The 23,840-nt window shown below is 51.7% G+C and overlaps 8 protein-coding genes across 8 annotated transcripts; 5 read left to right on the top strand and 3 right to left on the bottom strand.

The window, feature by feature from the left end:
- The first annotated feature begins 132 nt into the window (after positions 1-132).
- tba-1 (tubulin alpha-1) lies at positions 133-3,427 on the top strand. Its single transcript, XM_953811.3, has 6 exons — positions 133-531; positions 914-972; positions 1,056-1,366; positions 1,425-1,548; positions 1,804-2,183; positions 2,255-3,427. The coding sequence occupies exons 1-6, from the start codon at positions 520-522 to the stop codon at positions 2,731-2,733; spliced, it is 1,365 nt and encodes a 454-aa protein (XP_958904.2). The 5' UTR covers positions 133-519; the 3' UTR covers positions 2,734-3,427.
- NCU09131 (nucleolar protein 12) lies at positions 3,252-5,987 on the bottom strand. Its single transcript, XM_953810.2, has 4 exons — positions 5,675-5,987; positions 5,548-5,611; positions 4,377-5,486; positions 3,252-4,307 (listed from the first exon to the last, which is right to left on the bottom strand). Exons 1-4 carry the CDS (start codon positions 5,683-5,685, stop codon positions 3,708-3,710), a joined length of 1,785 nt encoding a protein of 594 aa, XP_958903.1. The 5' UTR covers positions 5,686-5,987; the 3' UTR covers positions 3,252-3,707.
- A 233-nt stretch (positions 5,988-6,220) lies between these two features.
- NCU09130 (hypothetical protein) lies at positions 6,221-9,325 on the top strand. Its single transcript, XM_953809.2, has 4 exons — positions 6,221-7,712; positions 7,773-7,842; positions 7,897-8,383; positions 8,441-9,325. The coding sequence occupies exons 1-4, from the start codon at positions 6,590-6,592 to the stop codon at positions 8,840-8,842; spliced, it is 2,082 nt and encodes a 693-aa protein (XP_958902.2). The 5' UTR covers positions 6,221-6,589; the 3' UTR covers positions 8,843-9,325.
- Positions 8,780-10,042, bottom strand: NCU09129 (hypothetical protein). The gene is made up of 3 exons (XM_953808.3): positions 9,830-10,042; positions 9,638-9,765; positions 8,780-9,516 (listed from the first exon to the last, which is right to left on the bottom strand). The coding sequence occupies exons 1-3, from the start codon at positions 9,994-9,996 to the stop codon at positions 9,449-9,451; spliced, it is 363 nt and encodes a 120-aa protein (XP_958901.2). The 5' UTR covers positions 9,997-10,042; the 3' UTR covers positions 8,780-9,448.
- Positions 10,043-10,241: 199 nt separating this feature from the next.
- NCU09128 (hypothetical protein) lies at positions 10,242-14,159 on the top strand. Its single transcript, XM_011394944.1, has 7 exons — positions 10,242-11,192; positions 11,418-11,583; positions 11,637-11,764; positions 11,829-12,032; positions 12,083-12,434; positions 12,487-13,426; positions 13,493-14,159. Exons 1-7 carry the CDS (start codon positions 10,849-10,851, stop codon positions 13,612-13,614), a joined length of 2,256 nt encoding a protein of 751 aa, XP_011393246.1. The 5' UTR covers positions 10,242-10,848; the 3' UTR covers positions 13,615-14,159.
- A 985-nt stretch (positions 14,160-15,144) lies between these two features.
- NCU09127 (hypothetical protein) lies at positions 15,145-18,070 on the top strand. The gene is made up of 2 exons (XM_953806.2): positions 15,145-15,425; positions 15,726-18,070. Exon 2 carries the CDS (start codon positions 15,897-15,899, stop codon positions 17,166-17,168), a length of 1,272 nt encoding a protein of 423 aa, XP_958899.1. The 5' UTR covers positions 15,145-15,425; positions 15,726-15,896; the 3' UTR covers positions 17,169-18,070.
- A 255-nt stretch (positions 18,071-18,325) lies between these two features.
- On the top strand, positions 18,326-21,152 carry NCU09126 (hypothetical protein; the record flags this gene model as incomplete). The annotated part of the gene is made up of 7 exons (XM_953805.2): positions 18,326-18,534; positions 18,608-18,778; positions 18,843-19,193; positions 19,256-20,269; positions 20,432-20,523; positions 20,579-20,813; positions 20,985-21,152. The coding sequence occupies exons 1-7, from the start codon at positions 18,385-18,387 to the stop codon at positions 21,150-21,152; spliced, it is 2,181 nt and encodes a 726-aa protein (XP_958898.2). The 5' UTR covers positions 18,326-18,384.
- A 262-nt stretch (positions 21,153-21,414) lies between these two features.
- Positions 21,415-21,892, bottom strand: NCU16398 (hypothetical protein; the record flags this gene model as incomplete). Its single annotated transcript, XM_011395085.1, has 2 exons — positions 21,415-21,612; positions 21,674-21,892. 2 exons carry the CDS (start codon positions 21,890-21,892, stop codon positions 21,415-21,417), a joined length of 417 nt encoding a protein of 138 aa, XP_011393387.1.
- Positions 21,893-23,840: the final 1,948 nt, after the last annotated feature.

Below are 23,840 nucleotides of genomic sequence, written 5' to 3'. Positions count from 1 at the left end.
CGGGTGATCTCCAAGTATGTAAGCACAGACCACCAAAGCTTGAAGATGCCAAGCCAAGCGGTGAGACTTGAGAGAGTGCCACATGTAGAAAGATGCGGGGCAAAGAAAAAGAGACTCGAAAGTCGCAGTGACCGCTCAGCTGCTCGTGGAATTGCTGAATTGTGAAGTCGTCAGTACGACGCCAGCTGTACCCTCTTCTCAATGGACCCATCAGGAAGGAACAGTTCCCGCAGACAACACAGCTGCCATCAACTGAACCTCTTGTTCGTCTGGAGTCTGGCCCGCCAAAACCCTCCACGAGCCCTCCACTGTTGACAAGGACTAGCCGCCAACCTCGAAATCCCATCAGCCAGCCAACGAAATCGCCAGCCCCGTACACTACAGACCTCGCTCTAGTACCCGACCTCTTCTCTCTCCGTTTTCTGTTTTATTTCTCTATTTCCTTGCTGCCCGCGCTGCGCGCTCTTGACTCCGCTTTTCCTTTAGACATCACCAGATAATTCACATCCCGAAGCAAAGATGAGAGGCGAGGTAAGACATGCGCCCGTTGCCCACACCTCGCAATCCTTAGCACAGACAGCTTGGCCCTGGGACACGACCCCTATTCCGCCGCCGTTGGACAGCAATCCCATGGTACCCAAGCAACGAAATCAACGACACGCCCCTCTGGAGCTGGAAACGCTCGCGACAACGACACGCGCCGATAAACACAGCAATTCAGTAATATTAAGCTCGACAATACGGATTGTCGCTTCAATATACATAGACTGGATCACGACATCCAGAATCCCACGCTCGCTGTCCAACACCCAGGTCCCACGTCGATATCCTGATATACCACCTCACACGCCCATATAGCGCATCATGGAACTACGTTACCGCAAGCACAAGTAGCTGATACAGCTTCATACAGGTTGTTCACATTCACTTGGGCCAGGCCGGTACCCAGCTTGGTAACAGCGCCTGGGAGCTGTAAGTGCTCAACACACCGCTATGCTTTTTTTTTTCTTTTTTTTTTTTTGGCGTGACCTTCTCTAACACATCTGCTCTTCTAGCTATCTCCTTGAGCACGGTCTTACTCAAGATGGTCGTAAGGACCCCGACTCTACCGTTGCCGGTGAGGGCGGTTCCTATGATACCTTCTTCACTGAGTCCAGCAACGGCAAATATGTTCCTCGATCCCTCTTCGTCGATCTTGACCCTTCCCCGATCGACGAGATCCGCACCGGCCCTTACCGTCAGCTTTTCCACCCTGAGCTCTTGATCAGCGGCAAGGAGGATGCTGCCAACAACTACGCCCGTGGTCACTATACTGTCGGCAAGGAGATGGCCGAGAACGTCCTTGATCGCATCCGCAAGATCACCGGTAGGTTATCTTCTGTACGTCTAGGGCGGGTAATATGTTTCTAACCGGGTATGGACAGACAACTGCCACTCTCTTCAGGGTTTCCTCGTCTTCCACTCCTTCGGTGGTGGTACCGGTTCCGGTTTCGGTGCTCTCGTCCTCGAGCGCCTCGCCCAGGACTACGCCAAGAAGTGCAAGCTAGAGTTAGTCCTTTCCTCTCTTCCCCCAATGGTGCCAATAGGCCATCTTTACGGATGACTTGGTCTTGTTCAAAACGTTGGGATCTTGACTTTCAAGCCTTGTTGGGTCTTTCGAAGATGGTGCCTGAACTCTCTTAATGTTCGGCCATCCAGGCGGAAAAAAGAGAACCTGTTGGGAGACTCAGCCGCGTTTGGAACAAGACCGATTTGCCCCAGCGCTTTCGGGAGATCACTTTTGCTCACAGTATCCTCGGTCAGGTTCTCCGTTTACCCTGCCCCTCGTGTCGCCACGGCCGTCGTTGAGCCCTACAACGCCGTCCTCGCTACCCACAGCACCCTCGAACACAGTGACGTTACCTTCCTTGTCGACAACGAGGCTGTGTATGACATTTGCCGAAGAAACCTCGATATTCCTCGTCCCAGCTACGAGCACTTGAACCGCCTGATTGCCCAGGTCGTTTCTTCCATCACCTCGTCCCTCCGTTTCGATGGTGCTCTTAACGTCGATCTCAACGAGTTCCAGACCAACTTGGTTCCTTTCCCTCGTGTCCACTATCCTCTTATCTCTTACGCTCCTGTTATTTCGGCTACCAAGAGTGCTCATGAGAGCTTCAAGACCTCTGAGCTTACCCTCCAGTGTAAGTGGAACTTGAGCGTTTTGATCAGCCGTAGCATTGCGATCCCAGACACTGACATATTTTGTGAATAGGCTTCGAGCCCAACAACCAGATGGTCGTCTGCGACCCCCGTAACGGCAAGTACATGGCTGTCGCTCTTCTGTACCGTGGCGATGTTGTTCCTCGTGACACTTCCGCTGCGGTTGCTGCGCTCAAAGCCAAGTCCTCCTTCAACCTCGTTGAGTGGTGCCCCACTGGTTTCAAGATCGGCATCAACCACCAGAAGCCCATGTCCGTCCCCACTGCCTCGCCCGCTGATGGTGGTCTTGCTTCCGTCGACCGCTCCGTCTCCATGTTGTCCAACACCACCGCCATTGCCGAGGCTTGGTCGCGTCTTGACCACAAGTTCGACCTTATGTACAGCAAGCGCGCCTTCGTCCACTGGTACGTCGGTGAGGGTATGGAGGAAGGCGAGTTCAGCGAGGCCCGTGAGGATCTTGCTTCGCTCGAGAAGGATTACGAGGAGGTCGCTGGCGACTACAACGATGTCGATGTCGATGCTGAGTACTAAGCGGTTGCGTTCACTATGGTCATGCAGAGGAGCCATTGTTGGATCCAGGGCGGCTGGGTCGGTTGATTCTGGGAGCTGGGTGTCACGGGTGTCCTCCTGTGCATATCCAAGCTGAAAATGAGCGGCAGCCCAGGCAGGCCCTTGACAACCAGCACCTTGATCCCATAGTCTCACACGAAAGGAGCGCGGAGTTAGGAAGGACTAGACGAGAACATGACGACTTTATGTAATTCCCCCCTTCGAAAGCACATATACATACCCACCCCTTTAATCTTGACTTGATTGTAGACCAACAACACGAAGCTACTTTGTTCACTGGCATAAAAGGAAATTAGAGCTGCGCTACTCAAAAGAGGTTGCAGGGCTGGAGTAATACCTGGGGCCGAGAAAGTGAAGAACAGAATGATAAACTCTTGCCCTGGAATATTCAATAGCGCGGGACTTGCCTATTTACCCTACACAGCTCACCCACAATTCCACGAGACATCATGTAGAAAGTTGGTATGGTGCACTTGAAGGCTTTACACGTTGTTTCTTTTTTATTTTCTTTCAATGTGGCCGTGTTGTTAATTTTTGTATTGTTTGCGATTCCCTGTCGCAAGAACCACGGAGCCAGGCTTAACAGTCGTTCCACGGTTATACTGCAATTTCAGACAACTACATATGTACCTAGTTCTGGGCGCCAAGGCTCTTCCTCCACATTCCCGTCATTGCGAAGTATCACGCGGTTGGGGACAGTCCGTTGAGATACCTTCATATGCGATGACTGCATTACAGCCTATCCTATCCTATCCATACATGCGCGCGTCATGAATCGAAGGCTTCTGTTCACTTTCGAATTCTGCCCCTTTTCTTGAAGCTTGAAAATCCACGGGCCGCGCCGGATGAAACGCGCGCACCCGCACCACGCCGGCTGCTGCCCGTTGGCTCTATACCAGCAAACAACCCTAAACATCAGGCAAATGGCCTAGCACTTATTTCTTCCCCTTCCCTTGAACCTTCCACTTCGAAGCCCTCGCAGCAGCACGACCAGTCTTCTTCTTACCACCACCCGCATTCGGCGCCTTGTTCTTCTTGGCGCCCTTGAACTTGAGATCCTTAGGTTTTCCGTCTGCCGCACTAGCACGCTTACCCTCGAGAATGAAACTCTCGGGGGACTTGTAGGCGCCCGGGACTCTGGGACCGGTCGCCTCCGTGTTGGCGCCCGAGGCGTGATTCCTCCTTTGGTTGGCCTGGTATCTGTCCTGCTTGTTGAAAGTCTTCTTCTTGTCGGAGCCGATGACCTGTCTGGCAGTGAACTTGCCGAGGAGCTTCTCAGCGCGGCCGGCGATGGTCTTGGCTTCGGCGGAGATCTTGGGGGCGTAGTCGGATTTCTTGGAGCCAGGACCCTTCTTCCCGTTGTTGCCTTTCTTCATAGTTTCCGGAACGGCACCCTGCGCCTTGAGCTTCTTGGCTTCGATGGCACGCAGGGTCTTGTGAGGGGCCTTGCAGCGGCTGACGCGTAGCTCGCGGGGGAGCATGGGCGGGAATTTCTTGCCGTTGAGGAGGATGGCTGACTCGACGGCGTTTTCATCCTACGGAGGGGGAACAGAGTTGTTAGTTGATAACGGGCAAGTAAGAGACAGAGAGAAGTGATAACTCACGCAGAACTGAACGTAGGCGAAGCCCTTGCCGACACGGGTGACAGGGTCGCGGACCACACGAACGCTCTCAACTTTGCCGCCCTCTTTACCGAATACCCGCCAGAGACCTTCCTCAACGTCCATAGGCTGCTTTGTCCGCTTCTTCTTCTCGGTCACCTCCTTACCGTCTTCGTCTACCTTCACTTGCAGTACTGTCTCGTCATCCACAAAACCAAGGTTACCGACGAAGACGCAGCGCTTGTGGTCTACCGGGGCAGGATGGGCAACGCTGTCGACACGGATGTGGCGATCCAACACGATTGTGCCGTTGAGTTTCGAGCAGGCAAGACGAGCGGCCGCAGGGGTACTGTAGACAACATAGGCGTTTGTCGACTTCGTAGTGGCCTCCATCACGGACTTCTTGATATAAGCGGCACGCTTGGGAATGGCAGCGGTAGCGAAGGCAGTCGAGCGGAACCGTATCGACTCAACCTTTTGCGCAGGTTTCGCCTCCTTGTCCAACACTGAAGCCATATGCTTCATCAAGGCCTTTTTGGCCGAACGAGAGGTGACGGCCTCGACGGCGACATTGCTGAGGAAGACGGTGCGGTTGGCCTTCTCAATCTCGTTCTGGGCAGCATCGGGCGCTAGCGATTCGTGAACGGGGACCTCATCCGCAGACTCGCTGTCGTCGTCGTCCTTCTTCTCGGCCTTGGCGGTATCCTTCTTTTCTCCGGATTGCTCGTCGGCCTTGAGACGCTTGCCAGCCGGCTCTTCATCGTCCTCCGCCAACTTGGACAGGTATTTGTGTTCGAGATTGTCGTGCTGGTCGGGTTGCTTCCGCTTCCGTTTCGGTCCATCTTCTTCCGGGACCTTTCCTTGTTCTACAACAACTTCGAGGGTCGCGACGGCTTCGTCTTCGCTGTCACTGTTGTCTTCAGCCTCGTCGTCTTCGTCATCCTCTCCAATGCCGACCTCGGAATCGTATTCTTCGTCAAGCTCGCTCAGTTCCTCGTCATCGCCCTCGTCCTGAACGTCTTCCTCTTTCTTGGAAGGTACTGGCGCCTTCTTGGACTTTGTCGGTAGGGGCTCGGAGTATTTTGCAGCTGGGCGGGGCTTCGCTGGACCAACCTACACAAGATTAGCCATGTAAACTTCCAATTGCCTGTCTGGTCAGAGCGAGATGACTTACACTGGTAGCAAACAAAGCATCCAAGCTAGGATCAACCTTCTTCACCGGCGCAACGAGTCCTTTACTATAATAGTGGTGTCAGAATACTGGAAGAATGGCGTTGACTGTAGCGTAGGGCTGTTCGCACGTTTTACCCATTGTGAGTTTTCCGTCGTGTGTAAGCGCAATGGATGGGAAAGTGGCACGATTCGCCAATCAAGCACTTGTGATTGACTTAGTTCTAAGAGCACGGAAAAACAACTGAAGTTCGACGACGAGGCGAAAGATGTGATTGGCTGTAAATGCTGTCAAAATCGAATTGCAAAGCTTCCACTTCTGATTTCTAGCAGGATGTTGTACAAGGCAAGACCAGTTTCTATGCAGGCAGGTTCAATGGTCCAGGGTTTCAAAGGGTCGTCGTTTCTACCTTCCCCACTGCGCATCGTAAGGACGAGTCGAGGACCGTGGAACATCTTGCATCCTCCCATTAAAAAAAAAAACTCGCTTATCAGTTGTTATCAAAGCTGCCAAGACTCACCGCCTGCCATCGCCTTTGTGTGGTGCGCTGGGCTGTTGGAGACGGGCGGCGGCGGCAGGCAAGCGGGCAGGCAATGGAGCCCCCCAGAAACCTGCCGGTTGCCCATTTGTGTTGCGTGCTGGTGCGGTGCTGTGGGCGCTTGTCCAGCTCCCAGTCTAGGTCGTCAACCAGATACCTACTGCCCGCTCCTCACTCTCCCGATCTGTCTTCCTACTACTTTACCTACCCAGACCGCACGTTATCTCTTGACAATCGCGCCCTCGTACCGACAACAAAGCCATATCTCCGAGACATTTCATTGTGTGCGAGCACACATTTTAACCTTCCGGCATAAACACACTTTACCCTGATCGTGGCGCCACAACTTCAGGTGCTGCTCTTGAGCTGCCCGTACAGTTCGGACGTCCAGTCCGCCGTCCACGACTAAATTCTACGTGGCCGTCCAACTTTCCACTGCTCAGCTGCTCAACCCAACATTGGCGCGTCGTTGCTTAGTTTCAATCTCGTCGGATTCTATGATCCGCGATGGCTACCGGTGACACCGCGCTGTCCTTGGCTCTCTCGAGCCCCCCTCCGCCTCTGCTCCAACACAGCCCTAGCGATGTGTCAAGCCCACTTAGTGACGTGGAAGACAAGCATGGAGATCCTGACGACATGGATTTGGACATGAACAGTAACCACTCTCAACATCGCGAGACATCGGTCCGAACTGACAATCGCGATGGCGTCGACTCGGACCTTGGCGCTGAGACTGACGACGAGAGCAAGCTGTCGGACGTGGATATTAATGACTCCGAGGCAGAGACAGAGAGGCTCTACGACACACCACCGAAAGATCGAGTATCGCGCGACATCGTAGACACCGCGGGTGAGCCTGGCACTCGACAATTCACCGACCGCCGCGATCGGACGTTCGAGCGCAGCCCTAGCAAGCTTCAGCAGCAAATCAAATCTGATTACGAACCGGAAAACACTGCCAGCGGGCGAAACACTCCCTCAGAAGAAGCAGAAGTGGGTGACGAAGAGGCCTCGGAAGACCTGAGTGACGAAGAGCCTGAATTTGCTGCCAAACTACCACCTGCGCGATCTCCCGTGCTGGCGAAGAAAGTACAAATAGTTTCCGCCTCGCCTGAAAAGATCCTCACACTATCACCCCGACATGATATCCTAAAGCGGAAACGCTCCTCAGTCACCGAGCAACAAGATCTCAGCCAACCGTTCAAAAGGCGGACTGAGTCAAATACCTTTCCCGAAAAGCTCTCAGCCGATGACGTGCCTGTCGTCGACATTGAGGTCATTTCGACGAACCCCGAAAGCGGCAACCAGTCTGCCGAGGAAGATAATATTAATGAGCCGACCATCACGGCTGGCGCCGATAGCGTAACGAAAGATGAAACGGAGCCCACGGATGCGCTCGAAGAAGACGCGACAGACAGCCGAATCAAAAAAGGGAAACGCGGTGTCGCGAAGAAAAGGAAGAGCCCAACCCCTGACGAACCAGATGGTGATGAGGTTGAAGAGACAAATGCCGACGCTGCTGCTGAAGGAGACGTTGTTGCCGTCGAAGACTCCGCAGTGCAAGCTGAAGAGGACCAAATCGACGATGTCGACGAGGAGGCTGAAGCAGCCCACAGGAACGAAGAAGAGCGTATGTGAAACCATGTTCTTCCGTCCCATTCTCTCTGCACATACTGACGGATCACTACAGTTGAGCGTAAGAAGTCTGCCTGGGAAGAGCTTGCAGCAATTGAGAAACAATTCAGCAGTTTCCGGGAGCGGTGAGTCTGCCAGTCATCCTGTTCACATCCGGACTAAAGCTAACAGCTTCACAGCCTATATCAGGAACGTCTAGAGCAACTCAATCAGGAAGAAGCAATGCTTACCTGCGAAAACCCCACCCATCCCGAATATCTTGCGATGCTACAGTGTCTGAATGCTCGAAGAGAGGAGAGGATCAAGACTAGCACACTCGAGCTACAATTCAGAATGGCGATGCTTCAAAGGCGTGCGGTGGCAGAACGAGCACAGATCCTGTCGCAATACCACCAAGCCGTGCGCGAGTCACGCGAGAAGGTGCTCGAAGAGCTTGGTCAGGAATGGTACGATATACAACAAGAGCGCAGACGGTTTGCCAACGCTATACCCGACTATGGAATCCATTACCCCGCCGCCAAATCACAGAGTATTCGTAACGCTGTTGCCTACAACAAGGAAGTGTCGATCCTGTCGGGATTTGCCAAACACGTTGGATTTCCTGCTGCGCCTCCAATACACGGCGCATCCGAGGATCAGGTGGAAAACGATCTCGAAGCTATAGCTGTGAGTGTTCAAGGTATCTCGATGCATACTGCCTATTCATATTAACCGCGGCTGTAGCGATCTCGCGAGCCTGCCCCCCGGCCTATACCGAACTATCCCCCCGCTTTCCACCCAGAATATGCGTCCGCCGGACTTCCGTTTGGGCGAACCCCCCTTGGCCCCGCCGGTGAACAGTTTATCGAACAAACACCTTGGGCAAACCCGAATCACCCAGCCCATCAGATGCAGCGGCAACAATTACATCATGAGGCGCCTTTTGCAGAGCCTCCCTCTGGACCACGACACCACACACAACAACCTATGGCGCCCTATACCACAAATGGGTTCGTGGCAGTCAACGGGGATGGGCCCCCAGTTCATCTGCACAAGGGGCATGCTTCGGGTGCTCACGAGCCAGTGAAAAGCGCCAAACTTGGGCCAGAGCAGATGAAGCGGGAGGGTGTTCCCCAGGCTTCATGACACGCTTAGGAGCACTACCAAAAAGTCGGACCAAAAGCATTGCAAGCAGACAGATTTGTTTATTTTCTTCAGGGCATTCCAAACACCTAAGTCGGGCATGAATGGTGTTTTACTCCGCTTTGTACTTGTTACGGCATTGAGCGACGGTGGATAGGAGTTGATGGAGTTATAGATGATTTATTTCACAGTGGCATGTTCGGCAGGTTCATAGTTCGGAGTACGGGTGGGATATCAGTTGGCTAATCAAGTCAGCCAATGCGTATATGCCATTGCAGGGTAGCTGGGCAAGTTGTTTTACTGAGCGTTGGGTTTTTGGGGCTACTCACTCCTTGCCTGCTTTTACATATGAGCTATGGTCGGGATATGTATATATATACCTTTTAACGAAGAAGGTACCCATTTGGATACACCCAAATCACAAATACAACACGGCTGGAGGGTGAACTCTTGCGCGAGAGTCTCTAACTCCCTTAACCATCCAAAGAGCTGTGTTCCGCCCCGCCCCATTCCCTGAACGCCATCATAATGTACACGGCCGGGGCTGCCTTGGTGGATGCCCGTACCGATCTATAGCAACCAACACCACAGAGCTCATATTACATCTGCCTATTTCTTCTCAGGAACCTTGACATCCTCGAACTCGTCCTGGCCGACAACGGTCAGGGTGTAGGCGTCTAGAAAGGAGGGACGATTCGTCAGCTCGTTATTTACTCGGTAGGCAGGACGGAAGTGGTAGGTATAGATCGCATGCTGTTGTCGTTCAGGTAGGGGTGTACAAAAGGTGAGGCAACGTACAGACGGCGAGAGTAAACGCGGTAATGCTGGTACCGAGAACAACGTTCTTGAAGAGGTACGGGCGACGCGCGCGAATCAGCGCCGCCGACTGGCGGTGGTTGCGCTCATAGTAACCGGAGTTGGGACGGCTGTTCAACTTTGCGATTAGTGCTGTTGTTGGCAGAAAATTGGCACTCTAGAACCGTGACTCACCCGGACATGTTGCTATGAAATTGACCGATTTCCGAAGCAAAGCAATGGTGAGCAGCTCTAACACCGGATGATGTCGTCTTCGAGACACTGTACTGCAGCAGACGGATCCAGGAAAAAGATGGGTGGGTCGGATGTTGCCGTGGGGTGTGCTTCCATCTACGGTGCATTAGAACCAAAGCTTATCAACACTCATCAAGGAGTGCTGTGCCGCCAGACAGCCCGCCAGAGGTGAAGCTGCCCGTAGCAAGCGGCAGGCAACCGAAGCCGCGGCAGGCATTGTTACTGCATGGGCTTGATGTACCTACTAATGAACCAAATTTGATCCGTGCGCCAACACCCTGCCCCTGTCAGTTCAAGACCATGACGGCGCGTCAGGAAGGTTTCTAGGAAGCTCCATTGGTCAAATCTACATGGATACAATATAAACTGCCACTGCACCATTCACCATTCACCACACAACTACCACACAACCGGAACCAACACGAAGAGGCTCGCCTTGGAAATTCGCGACACCGATTATCGCTCAAGAAATTCGACGACGGCTCTCGAACTGATCACCAATTCCAACTGCTTCTGGTAATCGTTGAGCGACACCGGCTAGGACACCTGCAACGATTGCAATTCTCGACGAACGCCGACTCAGCACAAGACAAGAACGAGACAATACGCAGCGGTTCCCACGTTGCGGGGGATGAGTGATATTGTCCTAAGCCCATTGGAATCAGCAATCAGCAGGGTTGAAAGGCTGTGTCTGGATTAAGTCTTTGGTCGACGACAACGGGCACAGCTAGAGAAGCTGTGTCGCCTGGGCTTGATCTATTGCGTTTCGCACCTGCGCACCCATCCAGCAAGCAGCCCCTTCGTAGACTCTTTTGACCTACATCACAATCACATACTTGCACCTACTTCGTTGCTACGTCCTGAGGTTGCGATCACACCAGCAACGATCTCTGTCCATATATTACACTCCCCTCGCTACACCCGGGTAGCGCGGTGTATATATTTGCCCATTGATCACCATGTCTTCCCCTGTAAAGACGCCCCCGATGAGCGAGCAAATACAACAGCTTAACGCTGCCCGCAAAATGGCTCTCGAAAACCCTGGCTTTTTCAAACAGATCATCCAGGGTATTCTGCCCCTCACGGCCCCGTCTGCTCCCGTGGAGCTGCGCAGATGGGCCGCCGATTTCATCGCAGAAGCGCTCGCTTGTCCAGCTTTGAGGACGCAAGACAAGGAGAACTTGACTCTGGCGATAGTAGATGCGCTACGGTCACTGGTGGAAGCTCCTGATCAGGACCCTCTAGTACTCAAGGCTGGTATCATGGCGGCGGCGAGTGCGTATCCAGTTATTGTGAGATGGATGTAAGTAATGCACCTACTAGGGTCGATGGCCTTGCCTTCTGCGCTGTGTGGTCTCGTATATTGTGTGTCTGATGTCCATGCTATCCCGTGTTATGGTTCCCACTTGTCTCCTTTTCCTGCACTCCATCAGACACACATGTCCTCCGGGCACTGGCATGGCTTTGTCCGGGACGGTTCAACACATTTTTTCATGTCCCCCTGGGTACTAACCATCTTGACGCATAGTATTCTCAACACCTACCACCCCCCTGCTTGGGAGACCATGTCAGCGATAAAGTCGAAGATATTGTCAATATGGGAGAATACTCCCACGCCGGTCAAGCTATGCTGTATCAAGTTTGTTCAACGAGTAATCCTTGCTCAGACGGCATCAAACGGCACAGAACCGAAGGTTGATATAGTCTTCCTCGCCTTTTTGGGTAATTTACTAACAGCTAATGTCAGCATTCTGGCCTGGATGTCAACCTGGCTATGATTCCTCCTAATCACAAGTTCCTAGACCCCCGGCTTCTCGAGGCGGAAGCCATTGGCCTCCTTGACAGAATGCTCGGTGGTCTCCAGGACAACAGCAGGTACGTAAGGGCTGCTTTTCCACGTCTATAACTAGCTAACCGCTGGTGCCCTTGTCGTGTACAGTGATGCTCTGATTGTAGATGCCACTCTCAACACTTTGTCCATTCTCATCCGCACTCGTCCTGCCACCTCCAGCCGTATTACAAATGCCGTCCTCAACTTCAACCCTCTGAAACTGGCCAACTCTCCCATGACCCCCAAGAACAAAGTTCTCGTCAAGTCAATGACGAAGACAACCCAGATGCTCTTGAAGCATCTGTTTGTGAGGTAAGAAATGTCCAGTTACCGCTTATGCTTCTCTTGCTAACTAGGGCAAGGGATTCTCATAATCCGATAGCGCCACGCCTCAATCAACAATACGAGAGACTTCAGCGTTCTCGTTTGGACATTTTTGATGAGGCGAACCGCAAGCGGGCTCTTCCTGAGCAGGCTGCTGCAGGTTATGGTGATGTGAAGAGGCAGAAGACTGAAGGAGTCGCACCGCAGCCTCCACTTCGCATTCAACCACTTGCACCAGGGCCACATACTCTGGCTGAAGTGTTCAGTCTCACTAACAATACAGGCTTGCAGGGCTTCGATGTGACTGTAGTACCTACCTCGTTAACTGCTAGAATTAATGTCAGGACGCTGGCGTCACTAGACCAAGGGCAGCTGGATATGGCCATCAATGTAAGGCTCCGGCAGTTTCTTGATAGGGGTAACTATGCTAATACTGCCATAGGGAGTTCGTGACCGATTGATTGCTTTGTATGCTGCAGCACCTGCCGCAGCACCAGTCCCGGTACCGGTCATAGGAACAGCGACGGCGCAACAAGCTTCGGTTAATGCCGAGACGGTTGCCTTGGGGGTTGAGGAAGATGACGACGCCTACGAACCCGACTTCTACGCTGCGGAGGATACTGAACAAATACTGAACAAGCTCGATAACGCGCCTCCGGAGGAATCACCTGAGCAGAACGCCAAGCCTGATTCTGCGTTAGCTCTCGGCCCGTTCAGGCTCCCGCCTCCGCCTGTTCTCAATCCGGATACTGCTGTCAAGGTCAGCCAGATCACTGCTATGCGCATATTTGGGCCTCTCTCAGGTCTCGAGGACCCCCTTGTTCGCAAGCCCAAGGCCGGCCTCAACCGATTGGCCGCCAACTCCCATGACCGCGACTCATGGCTTACACTGATAACGCGCCTTGCAACCCGCAGCACCATAGGCCTAGGGGACGGTGTCAAGAGCGAGGCTGACGCTACCAGTAGCGCTCTTGGTCGCCCACAGATGAGCCTGGGCAACCTCATTCGCGAAATGCTTTTCAACTACGTTCTCGAAGACTGGCGGCGCCGTATCGAGGTTGCCGTGGCATGGTGTTGCGAGGAGTGGTACAACGACCGACTAACAATTCTTAATAAACTCGATGGACCGCTGAATTACGAGCGGTGCGCGTTGCGTCTCATGGACGGCTTCCTCAGTTATATCACGGCTCAAGACAAGGTTCTCACCCGGTTCCTGTCGGAGATCCCCCAACTCAGCAAAGAGCTTCTCGGTCGCCTCAAGGGTCTTTGTAGCGATCCGACTACGGTGCAGCTCGCTATGACCAGTCTGCTTTATCTGGTGATGATGAAGCCACCAGCGAGGGAGCTAGCTCTGGACACGGTGTATGAGATTTGGGTTGAATGTAAGTTTTGCCTTTCTCAACGAATATTGATTGATTTGCTTGCTAACATGCTTGGTTTTTTTTTAGACGAGGACGCGCGCCCTCTGGCAGAGAAATACCTTCACAGGTGGCGGCCCGGATTCGCCGAGACTCATGCTGCCGCCGACGGCGCCCCTACTGGCAATGGTACTCAGGCAATGACTGCATGAACCTGATATCTGTGTCACATAATGTGTGATTATTAAGACGGGCGGTATTTATTGCCTTCAGAACATCCTGTATGGCACTGATATTGCTCGCGATGCTAGTTAATGGCCATAGAAACCTCGGTGGGGGAAAGTGAGTATGATATCGCTGCTTGTGCATCAGGTTACAAGGTCCACGAGCAGCGGCTATACAAGAGGTGGCTACTGCTGTTATCAAAAGAAGGAGCAAGAAGAACTCTACAAACGGTGGGCTAAATATGTCCTTGAGAACAGTGATACCATTTAGAGTAGATAGATCCGTCCAGGCATTGTCGCTGTTCCTGCGGCGGTAGATCATTCGTTGGCACCCGGAACGCGAGGATGATGTTGGATGAGGTGACGAGAAGGGGGTTAACGTATGTGACCCTAATTCGCGAGATATGTGAAGTAAACGAATTGTCAAGTATGTCGGCATTACTTCCGTAGACCGAAAGCAACTACGTCACGGGTCACGGGCCAGCTTTCCCTCGGGCCCGATCGGAACGAACAGCAGTCGAAATCGGGCCCGATCAGAGATTCGGTGAGAATCATATCATGTTATATTATTTACATATATACTGAGGTTCTGATCAAACGATGGTGTGATGAGGCGGCAGTTCCCGTCACTAATGGCCGAGTCAAGGCAGGTACGGCAGGCGTAACTCCCTTCGTGCAATACTATGGTTGAATCGATGTTCCAGAACTGACCTCAGTTTGAAGTACGCGTATATCACCAGAGCAATTGATGACGGCTCATTTCACTAGTGTAGGTTCACAGAGTTTGAAAGAAATTGTCCATTAAACAACCCGCTATACAAAATCATTATAGCGTACTGCGAACTTGTTGGCTTTAGACCCGGAGTGTATGTGTTGATACATACCAGTCCGGGGAGACAGGATGATGGACCGGGATATCCCCGCCTTTATTATGACGCCCTTGCGGCCCAGGTGCCGTAACAATGGGGGCTAGGCGGTGCCATCCCACCAAATCCACCTGTTTGTGTGTTCATCGCCTAACTGTTCAACACAGAAAGCAGTCACTGGAGAAAGCATTCAACCTCATTCAAACATTCTATCCCTGCTGTCTGTTGGTGGCTCTGATCAGCGGGTCCTGTTCACTCATCTTACTACATACCCTCTCTGCATTGCAGTAAACCCGGAAGCTGCAGTGGAACCAATTTTCCTCGTTTGACGTTCACCCTTGAAGGCACAACCTGCAATCTCAGTTGACCATTAGGATAGCTGGACGTCTGATTCGCAACGCCTTGAGATATCGGCGTTCAATTCAACGCAGGCTCAAGTAAACGGGAGCAGTCTATGAATCTGGGGAATAGGTCTGATCGTATCGAACTGGTATTTTGAGGTGGCCACATCGAAGCAAAACTTCCCGTCCAAGTCGGACAAACGGCCCTGCAGAAGCAGTCCATGCATTAGCAGCAACCACCCCCGGCCCGTTGTGTCACTCCTGCATTTCAGGGCACAACGCCGAAAAGTGCCCTGGGCTGTCGACCCGCCTCCCCATGTGCGCCGTCAGGTCCGCATGATGGATCCACCGCACGTTTCCACCAACCTCGAGCACTGGCGGCCACTGACTGGGCATCCCCCCTGGCGAACCTGGCGTGCCTGGCTGTCAACGGGTCCAAGTGCCAACCGCTACCTAGCCTCTCTGCTTGTACCTGACATCCACATCCGAACAAGAAATGCGCACGCAATCGTCTTGTCAAGCGTCTTCCACATCCGTTCTTCCAACAACAAACTCGCCTTCTCCGTTTCATCAAGACGAGGCTGGTATGTATGTATGTCCCTCTTTTCTAGCTGATACCCGGTCGGGATATTCGTACCCGAATGAGCACATTCATACATGCAGAGGTACCTCACCACAATGCACGGGAAGAATAAGACAGTGCTACCTTAGCCGCACCCGCGGGGACGGGAGTGCATGTCCAACTGAAGTTATCTGCTACAGTGCTTTACCTTCTCCTAGAACCTGTCTGCAGTGCGTGAGGTTCTCCATTGCGTTGTCTCTGTTGATCCTTTTTCCGTCATCGACTCAACAGGTTTCAAGCAATTTGAGGCTAACATTGACATTGACCAAGACTATTCCTGTCGAACCCGCCGTCACGATAGAAGCCGCGTAATTTCCGTCCCAAATACAGTCGATTCAACCTATACAAAGACTTTCGTTTGCACGCTCGGTGATTGACCGGGCTGCCGGATCGCCTTGTTCGACCCTTGCGCACGCTTCCGAAGGTACAATCAACGCCGTTATGTCCCGGTCGTCTGTCAATGGAGCCAACGGCAAATCACTACTTTCCGCACCAGCGTCACCCCGATCATCCACGGGAGCTCTTTCGCGAATGAATTCCACGATACGCGCCGTCTCCAGCTTCGACGACAGGATATCAGAGGACTCGAGTACCGATACGGTTCCTACTTCCAATACAACTTCACAAAACTCGACTCTTTCCAGCTCAGTGAACAGCTCTGTTAGCATGGGTTCCGCCTCCCAAGACCAATTGAAGCTGCAGAAAGGAGAGAGCAAGACGCCTGCACCGACTGTAAAGCTGAGACCCAGTCCGTCGTTTAACAATCTATCAGAAAAGTCGGTATCTAGTTTGGATGTACCAAGGAGGCTCGGCACAAAATCAAGCTTCGAGCTCCCAAGTCGAGACAGCAGCCTGAACGCGACAGCACCACCACAGAGTCCCATGTCAGACAACGGGGGATCCAGCATGCAGGAAACAATAAGCGCCACTGAGGCCAACCTTGCCGGGGGATGGGACTCGACAATCGGGAAAGCCGGGTTAGGCAAAACAGGGCGCGTCATCAACAAACTGGTGTCCGACAACGAGACGCTGAAGCGCGACATTCAAATTGAAAGGTTACGGGCCGAAGAGTCGAAAAACGCAGCGAAACTGTTGGAAGACAAACTCGAGCGCATGGTCGCAGATTATGAAAGCCGGTTACTAGAGGCCAACGTAACAAAGACACTCCTGGCGCGTAAGGAACGACAGGTAGCGAGCCTACAGGAGACTGTCGACCTGGAGCGGAAGCGGGCTATGGACGCAGGCGAGCGTGAGCGGACGTGGAAGGATGAGATGGAACGTGTGAAGGCCGATGCCAAGAAGCAAGTCGACGAAGCAACCAACCTCGCAGCTCTTATGGAGGGCCGCTATAACGCCATCAGCAGCCATTGGAAGGAACAAGGGGAGGAAGTCAAGCGAACAGTGGCCAAGATGCGAACTGAGATCGCCAGTCTCCTAGAAGAGAGGAGGCGGGATGACGACCGGATAAATACGCTACGCGACTTATGTGACCAACAGGATGGAAACATACGCGAGTTGAGGAAACAGAAGGAGGACATAGCTGCGCAGTTTGAACGGTACAAGATTGCGCAGGACGAGTCGTTAAAGGACATCAAAGCCAAGGCAAGACAAAGGGAACTTGAACAGGAAAGGGCACTTCAGGAAACCAAGGAGGTGTTGGATAAGCTGAAGTGGGCACTCAGTGTCAAGGAGAAAATTGAGTGGGCTCAGTAGCCACAGGGTAGTCTACAGCGCGGTCGGCTTCTGTGTTTTCACACGCAAAGCTTGAGCTTCCCTGAAGACGACGGTCAATTGACGTCCCCTAATCCCATGGCTGAAATCAGCCTTTGAAGCTGTCTTGTTGCTTGCTATCAAGCTGGGCACCAGGCGAGCAATCATTCCCTTGCTCCTTATGGTCACAGTACACCTGGGAGCCCCCAGTGGTCTTAATCCATGAGAGTGACACAGGTGTCCCGTTGTGGTACTTACAATATTAACACGCCCTCAAGATATCAGATGAGAAAGGCAGTCATGGAAAGATTTTTGTTCTGGATACTGTTTCTATCCCGGTTGTCGACACTACATGTCTTCCGTCTACTTTCTACCTCCCTTTTCAAACATCATAATTATTGGGATTACGGAGTTTTAAGGAGCTTGGGAACTCAGCAGGATCTCTTTTGGGGCCGATGGAATGGCGCATGTCCTGGCACTTAAGGAAAGATTGTATCATTACAAGGGAGGTGTGGAAACCCGTCATCTACTTCTTTACTTTTTGTTCTGTTTTCTTGCTACCTACTTGAGGTCATTTTCTCCCCCAGGATGAGCGCATTGAATCTGCCTGCCTGGTTTCTCTTGGTCTTCGTTTCAACCTTTGGAGCCATCCTTGTGAGTAGGTACATGAATCAATGATACACCGGAAGGGGCCAGTTTGATCCTGGAAGCTGAGGTGGGTGCCTACCTTTGGCCCGAATGCGATACCTTTTCCCCCCCATCTGCTTGTTGATGTCTACCGCTAAAATGGAAGTCATGAATCGCAAGCGTTTTCAAATTGTCTGATTCCTTCGCTGGAAGGTTCGAATCACCCATGGATTCAATAATAGGTCGAAATGTTGTTGTCGAATACCTCTGATTTTCCCGTCACGCCCATGGTATCTGCCCTCAAAAGCTGTATCGTTCTTGCCATAGCACACAAGTCTTGTCCACTCGACAATCTTTCTCCCACCTTCCATCCAATGCTCTTTTAATTTCTGTCCGTTTGTTATAACTTCTGCACCTCTTACCCCGCCATACCAAATCATTGATCTATCACCCACCCCTCATGAAGCGGGAATCCCAACATTTCTCAACCGCGAACACACTTTCACTATCGAGCACGAGGCCAATTACTTCCACGTCTGACTTCTCTCCAGTCTTCAAACTCCAGGTGACCGTCAAGCCAGCCATAAACATCATGGCTGCACCTTCTCCCACTCCATTCAGAAATGGTAGCCCCAGCAAGCCGGTACCTAATGAGCTGAAGCAATACTACTTGTGTTCCGCGTGGAAGTTCACGGACCGCGCAGTTGACCATCTGATTGCCAAACTGAGAGACGAGAAAGTCGTGAGTTACTACTTCCCAAACCCAGATGTACCCCAAACTTCACCAAGCTGACATTGAGATTCTTGATTTCTAGCAAGATGCTGATTTCAGTTGGGAGTCCAAGTACAGATGGATCAAGACAATCTCTCCAGCCAGCAAGGAAACCGAGATACGAAAGATTTGGCAAGAGCTTGTGACAGAGGTCGAACAAGACGCCTATGAACGTGGCGAGGACAACATCATTCAGTACAACTTCACGCTCAAGGTAGGCCAATTTCCAAGTCCCCAGGAGGCACGAAGTGACGTCGGGCTAAATTCTTTTCCCATAGCACGGGTTCAAGGACGAGATGATCGAGTACCCAGATGGCCTTTCCGAATCCAGCGATGGCGATGCCCGTAACCCTAGCATCAATGACTCCGAGGATATCGCAACGCGCAATACCTTTCCTCCACAGTTCAGTAACCGGTTCCCTAGCCTTGGGACCTGGACCAAGCTCGAGGGAGAGGACCCGTCTCTCACAATTCAACGCGTCTTCAACGAAGATGACCGACTCCAGCTTCAGCAAGATACCGGGGTTGAGATTTCGTACGATCTGGGAAAGGTTGTCTACCTTGGTGCAGAAAGCCAAGACGCAATCAAGAAGGCCAAGGAGAAACTGGATATCCTGCTGGAGTCTATAGTAAGTCCTTCTGATACTCAATCAGTCCATCCACTATGTTTCCAACATTAACGTTTCCATAGACCGCCCCCGTACCTGATGTCCAATTTCTTCTCTACACCGAAGGCTACAAAGACCCGGTGCTCAACGACTCCAAGTTTGACATCCGATATCTCGCCAACATCAACCCCAAGCTCCCGTCTACAACTCTTCTGGATCCGATCTTATTTCCAGATTTACCCCAAGAGTATGCTCGCATGTACCACGTTGGAAGTTCTATTCGACTTTGTCCATACAACTCCGTACTACGTGCACACTCGTCTCTATTCGGCCCTGAGATTTTGACCAGAGAGCGGACGAAGGATGATCTGTTGGTGCCGCGACCTGTTCTCAAAACTAAGTCAGAAATGGCCTTGATTGACATATCTACCGCCTCCGTTGATGGACTAGCTGACCCTATTCTCAACGAAAATGCGATTGACCAAAGGCTGAACGTCAATGACTGGCTGAATGATATTCCCGAAGGCTTAAATTCAGTACCGACACAGGATACCCTTGCGTCGAGACCTGCCACACCTGGCTTAGCGGTTCTGGTACCAACTATCTCTTGGGATATGCCCGCCCTTATCCCGACACAAGGCACCAAGTTATCAGACAAAGTTGAATCATCTAAAGCAGACATAGAGAGAAGTACCATCAAGGGTGAATCTCTGAGCTTTGACCAAGAAAAGAAGCAGAAGAGTATTCAACAAGTCCTTCAAGCTGTGCCTAGATTTCTTGAAAACGGCCCATATCTGAGGGGGGAAGTCACCGTTTCGGCAGACTTTGGGCGTATACTCATCCCCGAGCTCGCAACAAATGCTACCGCTTTCAACGGCAGGAACACCAGGAGTAACGGGTGGAAGAGGAGGGATCTGATGTTGACACTGCATCAAATCAAGCCTGGAACCGCAGGTCAGGAGTCTCTAGTTGCCGGCAATATCTGCTTCACGAAGATTCTGAGCACACACGGCTCAGATTTGGAGGGGTTGATCAATACCAAGGACGAGAGAACATCCAAGCGCATGTGGCTAAAAGCTCCCTCAAGGTGCTGGACAGTGTATTCCTTTTCCTGTCGGTTGACTGGCAAAACTCCTGACCAGTTTCTTGTGGAGATTACGGACTGTGGCAGCGACTCCTTCTCATACACGATTCGAGGGCTGACTGAGCCTGGATGTTCCCAGAGGTTGATTTATGTCAACGCAGTGTTACGCAACTAGGATTTGCGCATCACGCGGACCGTTCATTCGCCGTTGCTGGAATGTCGACATGGGAAGTTTGCCAAAGCGCTACTAGAGTCACTGAAAATCCTGTAAGTCATTAGTTCATCCGTCACAAACTTGACAACTCACTAACTTAGCTTCCAGGGAACGCAAGCCAGACGACAAGGGCAGCATCAATTTGAGCTTCAATGTCGATTCGCACTTCAAGACAGCAATCACATCTGTCCGCATACTTTCCAAATGGCGCCATCTGAGCCAGAATGAAGGGAGTGCTCTTGACATCACCGAGGTTGAACAACTAGAGGTCAAATACGCCCCTCCCGGAATGCCAACTTCCACAGGAGAAGCGCACTCGTGGGAGCCTCAAACTCATAGAAGAGTAAGCAAGGGGGAAAAACAACGTTGGTACGAAGCATCTGTGTCGTCGATCAACCTTGAAAAGCTCCTGGCGAAGAACAAGTCTTTGAAGACAGGAGAAAGAGCAGAATGGTCTCAATCTGACCTAAGGCAAAATGGTATCTTGGAAAGCCTCTGTTGCCCTGCCCTCCAGATGTTGCAGTATATGGATCAAGTTGGGGGAATGGAGAACAATCGCCACGAAGGGAAGCCTGGAACTGCTGTAAAGAGGGCCAACGAACGCCCAAGGATTGTGTCAGGCTATGAAGCTTCCGGACAGGGACAATGGACGCAGCAAGGCAAAGCAGGTGGAGGATGGTAAGATGTGCCAAACGTCAAGCTTGGCATTGACATTGAGCTCCAACACCAACATCACAAGCGGAGGTGAGATTTGGTTCATCAAGAAACCAGGAGTGGGAGCACGATGAAGTGGTGTTTTGAGGAACGTACAGGTTATAGAAAGTTATTAGGTGCGAGAGTGTGGAAGAATTTGGAGACAGATTGGCGTTTATGCTTACCTCTAAGCTTCACAAACCATACTCTGGGTCTCATGTAAAGATACTCACTGCACCATCTTGCAACAATCAATAACAAGTCTCAATCACCAAATATTGCAGTCTCCTTAAACAGAGATATAACACGACGTTGTATTGGAGCAAGGATTCGTAACGGGAGCGGATGTTCTCCGCCATAACCAGCGCCGTGACAGTCATAAAAGCGCTGATGGACTCGGCGCCGGTCTTTGAGGACTCGCGAAACACAGTTTCGTTCATGGCGTTGAACTGCAGCTCGTAGCGCACGCGGTAGGAGCCCGCGAACATGTTGAATTGGACGGTCATGCACAAGGCCACGAGCGCGAGCTTCCAGTCGTAGATGAAGGAAAGAGTTGATCAAAGCGCCGAGGAGCATGAAGGCGCCGAGGAGCATGAAGACGCCGATGGCGACCACTATCAGGTTCAGTTCCAATAGCTCCATGGGGGATTTTATGTTGCTTTGGAGGCGAGCGTTCAGTTGGTCGACCGAGTTGCCATCTTTGTCGGAGAAGGACGTCTTCTGGCCCATGATGGACTCGAAACATTGGGATACTTTCAGCAACTCGAGCCTCAACACAGCGAAATGTCACTATACGAATGGAAGCCATGAATCCAGCCCTCCCTCAGTTTTTTTTTTTTTTTTTTTTTTTTTTTTTCTTTTTTTTTTTTTTTCTCTCATTTTTTAACTTTTCTTTGATGCCCTTCCTTGAAAATGAACGGCAGCAAGATAGCGATGACCAGCACGTTAAAGGGCATCGAAGACGTGACCAACGCCAAGGACCAGCTGTACGTAAAAGCCACCCTGGCAGCGCCTATGGTCATAGCCGTGTACTCCAAAAAACGTGTCCATCTTCTCCGAGACACTGATCTGCAGTGTTGGCGGTCGAGATGTGATGGTGCTCGCGGCAGCCCCGGACAGCATCGAGTCGAGCACATCTGCGCAAAGAGCGAGCGCAGGTAGTGCAGCCGGATGGCGGCCGAGATGCGGATGCCAATCCGCCGGAAACAGAACTTGTTGACGTAGTTGAGCCTGGAAGCGGGGGATAACGGTTGAGTAAGTGGTTGAAGGTCGCCTGAGTCCCGGTGTCGCCGTTAAAGCTCCCGATCAGCTGGTCGAAGACGACGTTCATCAGCGTCATGGTGACGCCGACAGTTAGACTAGGGGACAGTTCCACCTGGTGGCGTAGGTGAAAACACGTAGATAGTCCTTGAGTGTGGCTTCTCTCCCTCGGGCTGTTGCTACGTCTGAGCCGCAGCCACCGCCTTGGGCGTGTTTGATGAGGAGACCGTTTCGACGGCATCGGTGCGTCAATTGCCTCGTTTTCGCCCGAACCCATGGCAGTGATGTCTTGTCCCTAGAGGTATCCAGGACAAGACAACGAAGACAGTGTAACCACCTCTGGTTTGCTCGGGGCGCAAACGTCGGGTGTGACATGCCAGTTGTAGCCAATCCATCTATAGTTTGATAGTAGTACCTCTGAAACCTCGCGTGAGAGGAAAATTGAACGGAGAAGACCGAGCGAACAACAATTCGAGCTATGGTGATATCTTTGTGTGTTCAGTGATGTAGTAAACTGGCAATATGCGGAACAGCGTGCAGTAAGAAGAACCGACCAAGACAAACAACAAACAAAAGCCACCACAGCCTAGGCTGGACTACTCGACGGGGATGCAGACGAAATGTGAAATTAAGGTTACGAACAGACGGTAACACATTGTAGCATAAGGGTTTGTCGAGGAGAGTGTGATTCGTCTGTCGAGGACGTTTGATGGTCATGGTCGAGAAGCGGGATGAAAACGGGTAAGATGATCTTGTGGCGTTTGTCAGTTGTAATGCATAGAAGGCTGTGAGGAAGGATTCTCTTTCTTCTTCCCAACAGTCTCAATTTCTGGATGGCCAAGCGTTAATACCTAATGCAACAGTCAAAGTTAGCAAATAGTATGACCGAGGATCCGGCCAATGGAAGTTGTTATAGGATCTGCTTGGTTCCTGTGAGCCGAAAACAGCAATAATCCCGGAGTTGTATTTACCCGTTCAATGCCCAGCTCGGCATCTTAAGCATCATCAACAATGCTAGGAGGAAAAGCCCGTACACCGTCCTCTTTTGTCCGTTTTGCCTGGCATGATACTTCATCATTCTTGCTCCTGAAGAGCTGGTGTCTTGATTTTGGTGATTCATCATTTCAGCCAGTATCCCATTATGCTATTTTGATACGCGGTAATTTTCAGTTATTACTGACGGTCAGCTGCTCGTGCACTTCCCCGTACGCCTCCAGCACTTGACAATCGACAACACTTAAGGCACGTCCAAAACAGGTGCCAGATCTCTAAACCCTTTCTTCTTCTTCTTCTTCAAGGTACCTCGACCTGTTACTTTCAGATAGAAGCCTCATCTTCTGAAAATCAAGGGAGATAGTTTTGATAACACGCCGCGTGTCTTTCAACATAATCCAATCATTGTTCTCTAGTCCAGACT

The sequence above is a fragment of the Neurospora crassa genome, linkage group I (assembly GCF_000182925.2).
Source record: "Neurospora crassa OR74A linkage group I, whole genome shotgun sequence".
Classification (NCBI taxonomy): domain Eukaryota; kingdom Fungi; phylum Ascomycota; class Sordariomycetes; order Sordariales; family Sordariaceae; genus Neurospora; species Neurospora crassa.
Note: the sequence above shows the minus strand (reverse complement) of the source record. Positions and strands in the feature narration are given on the sequence as shown.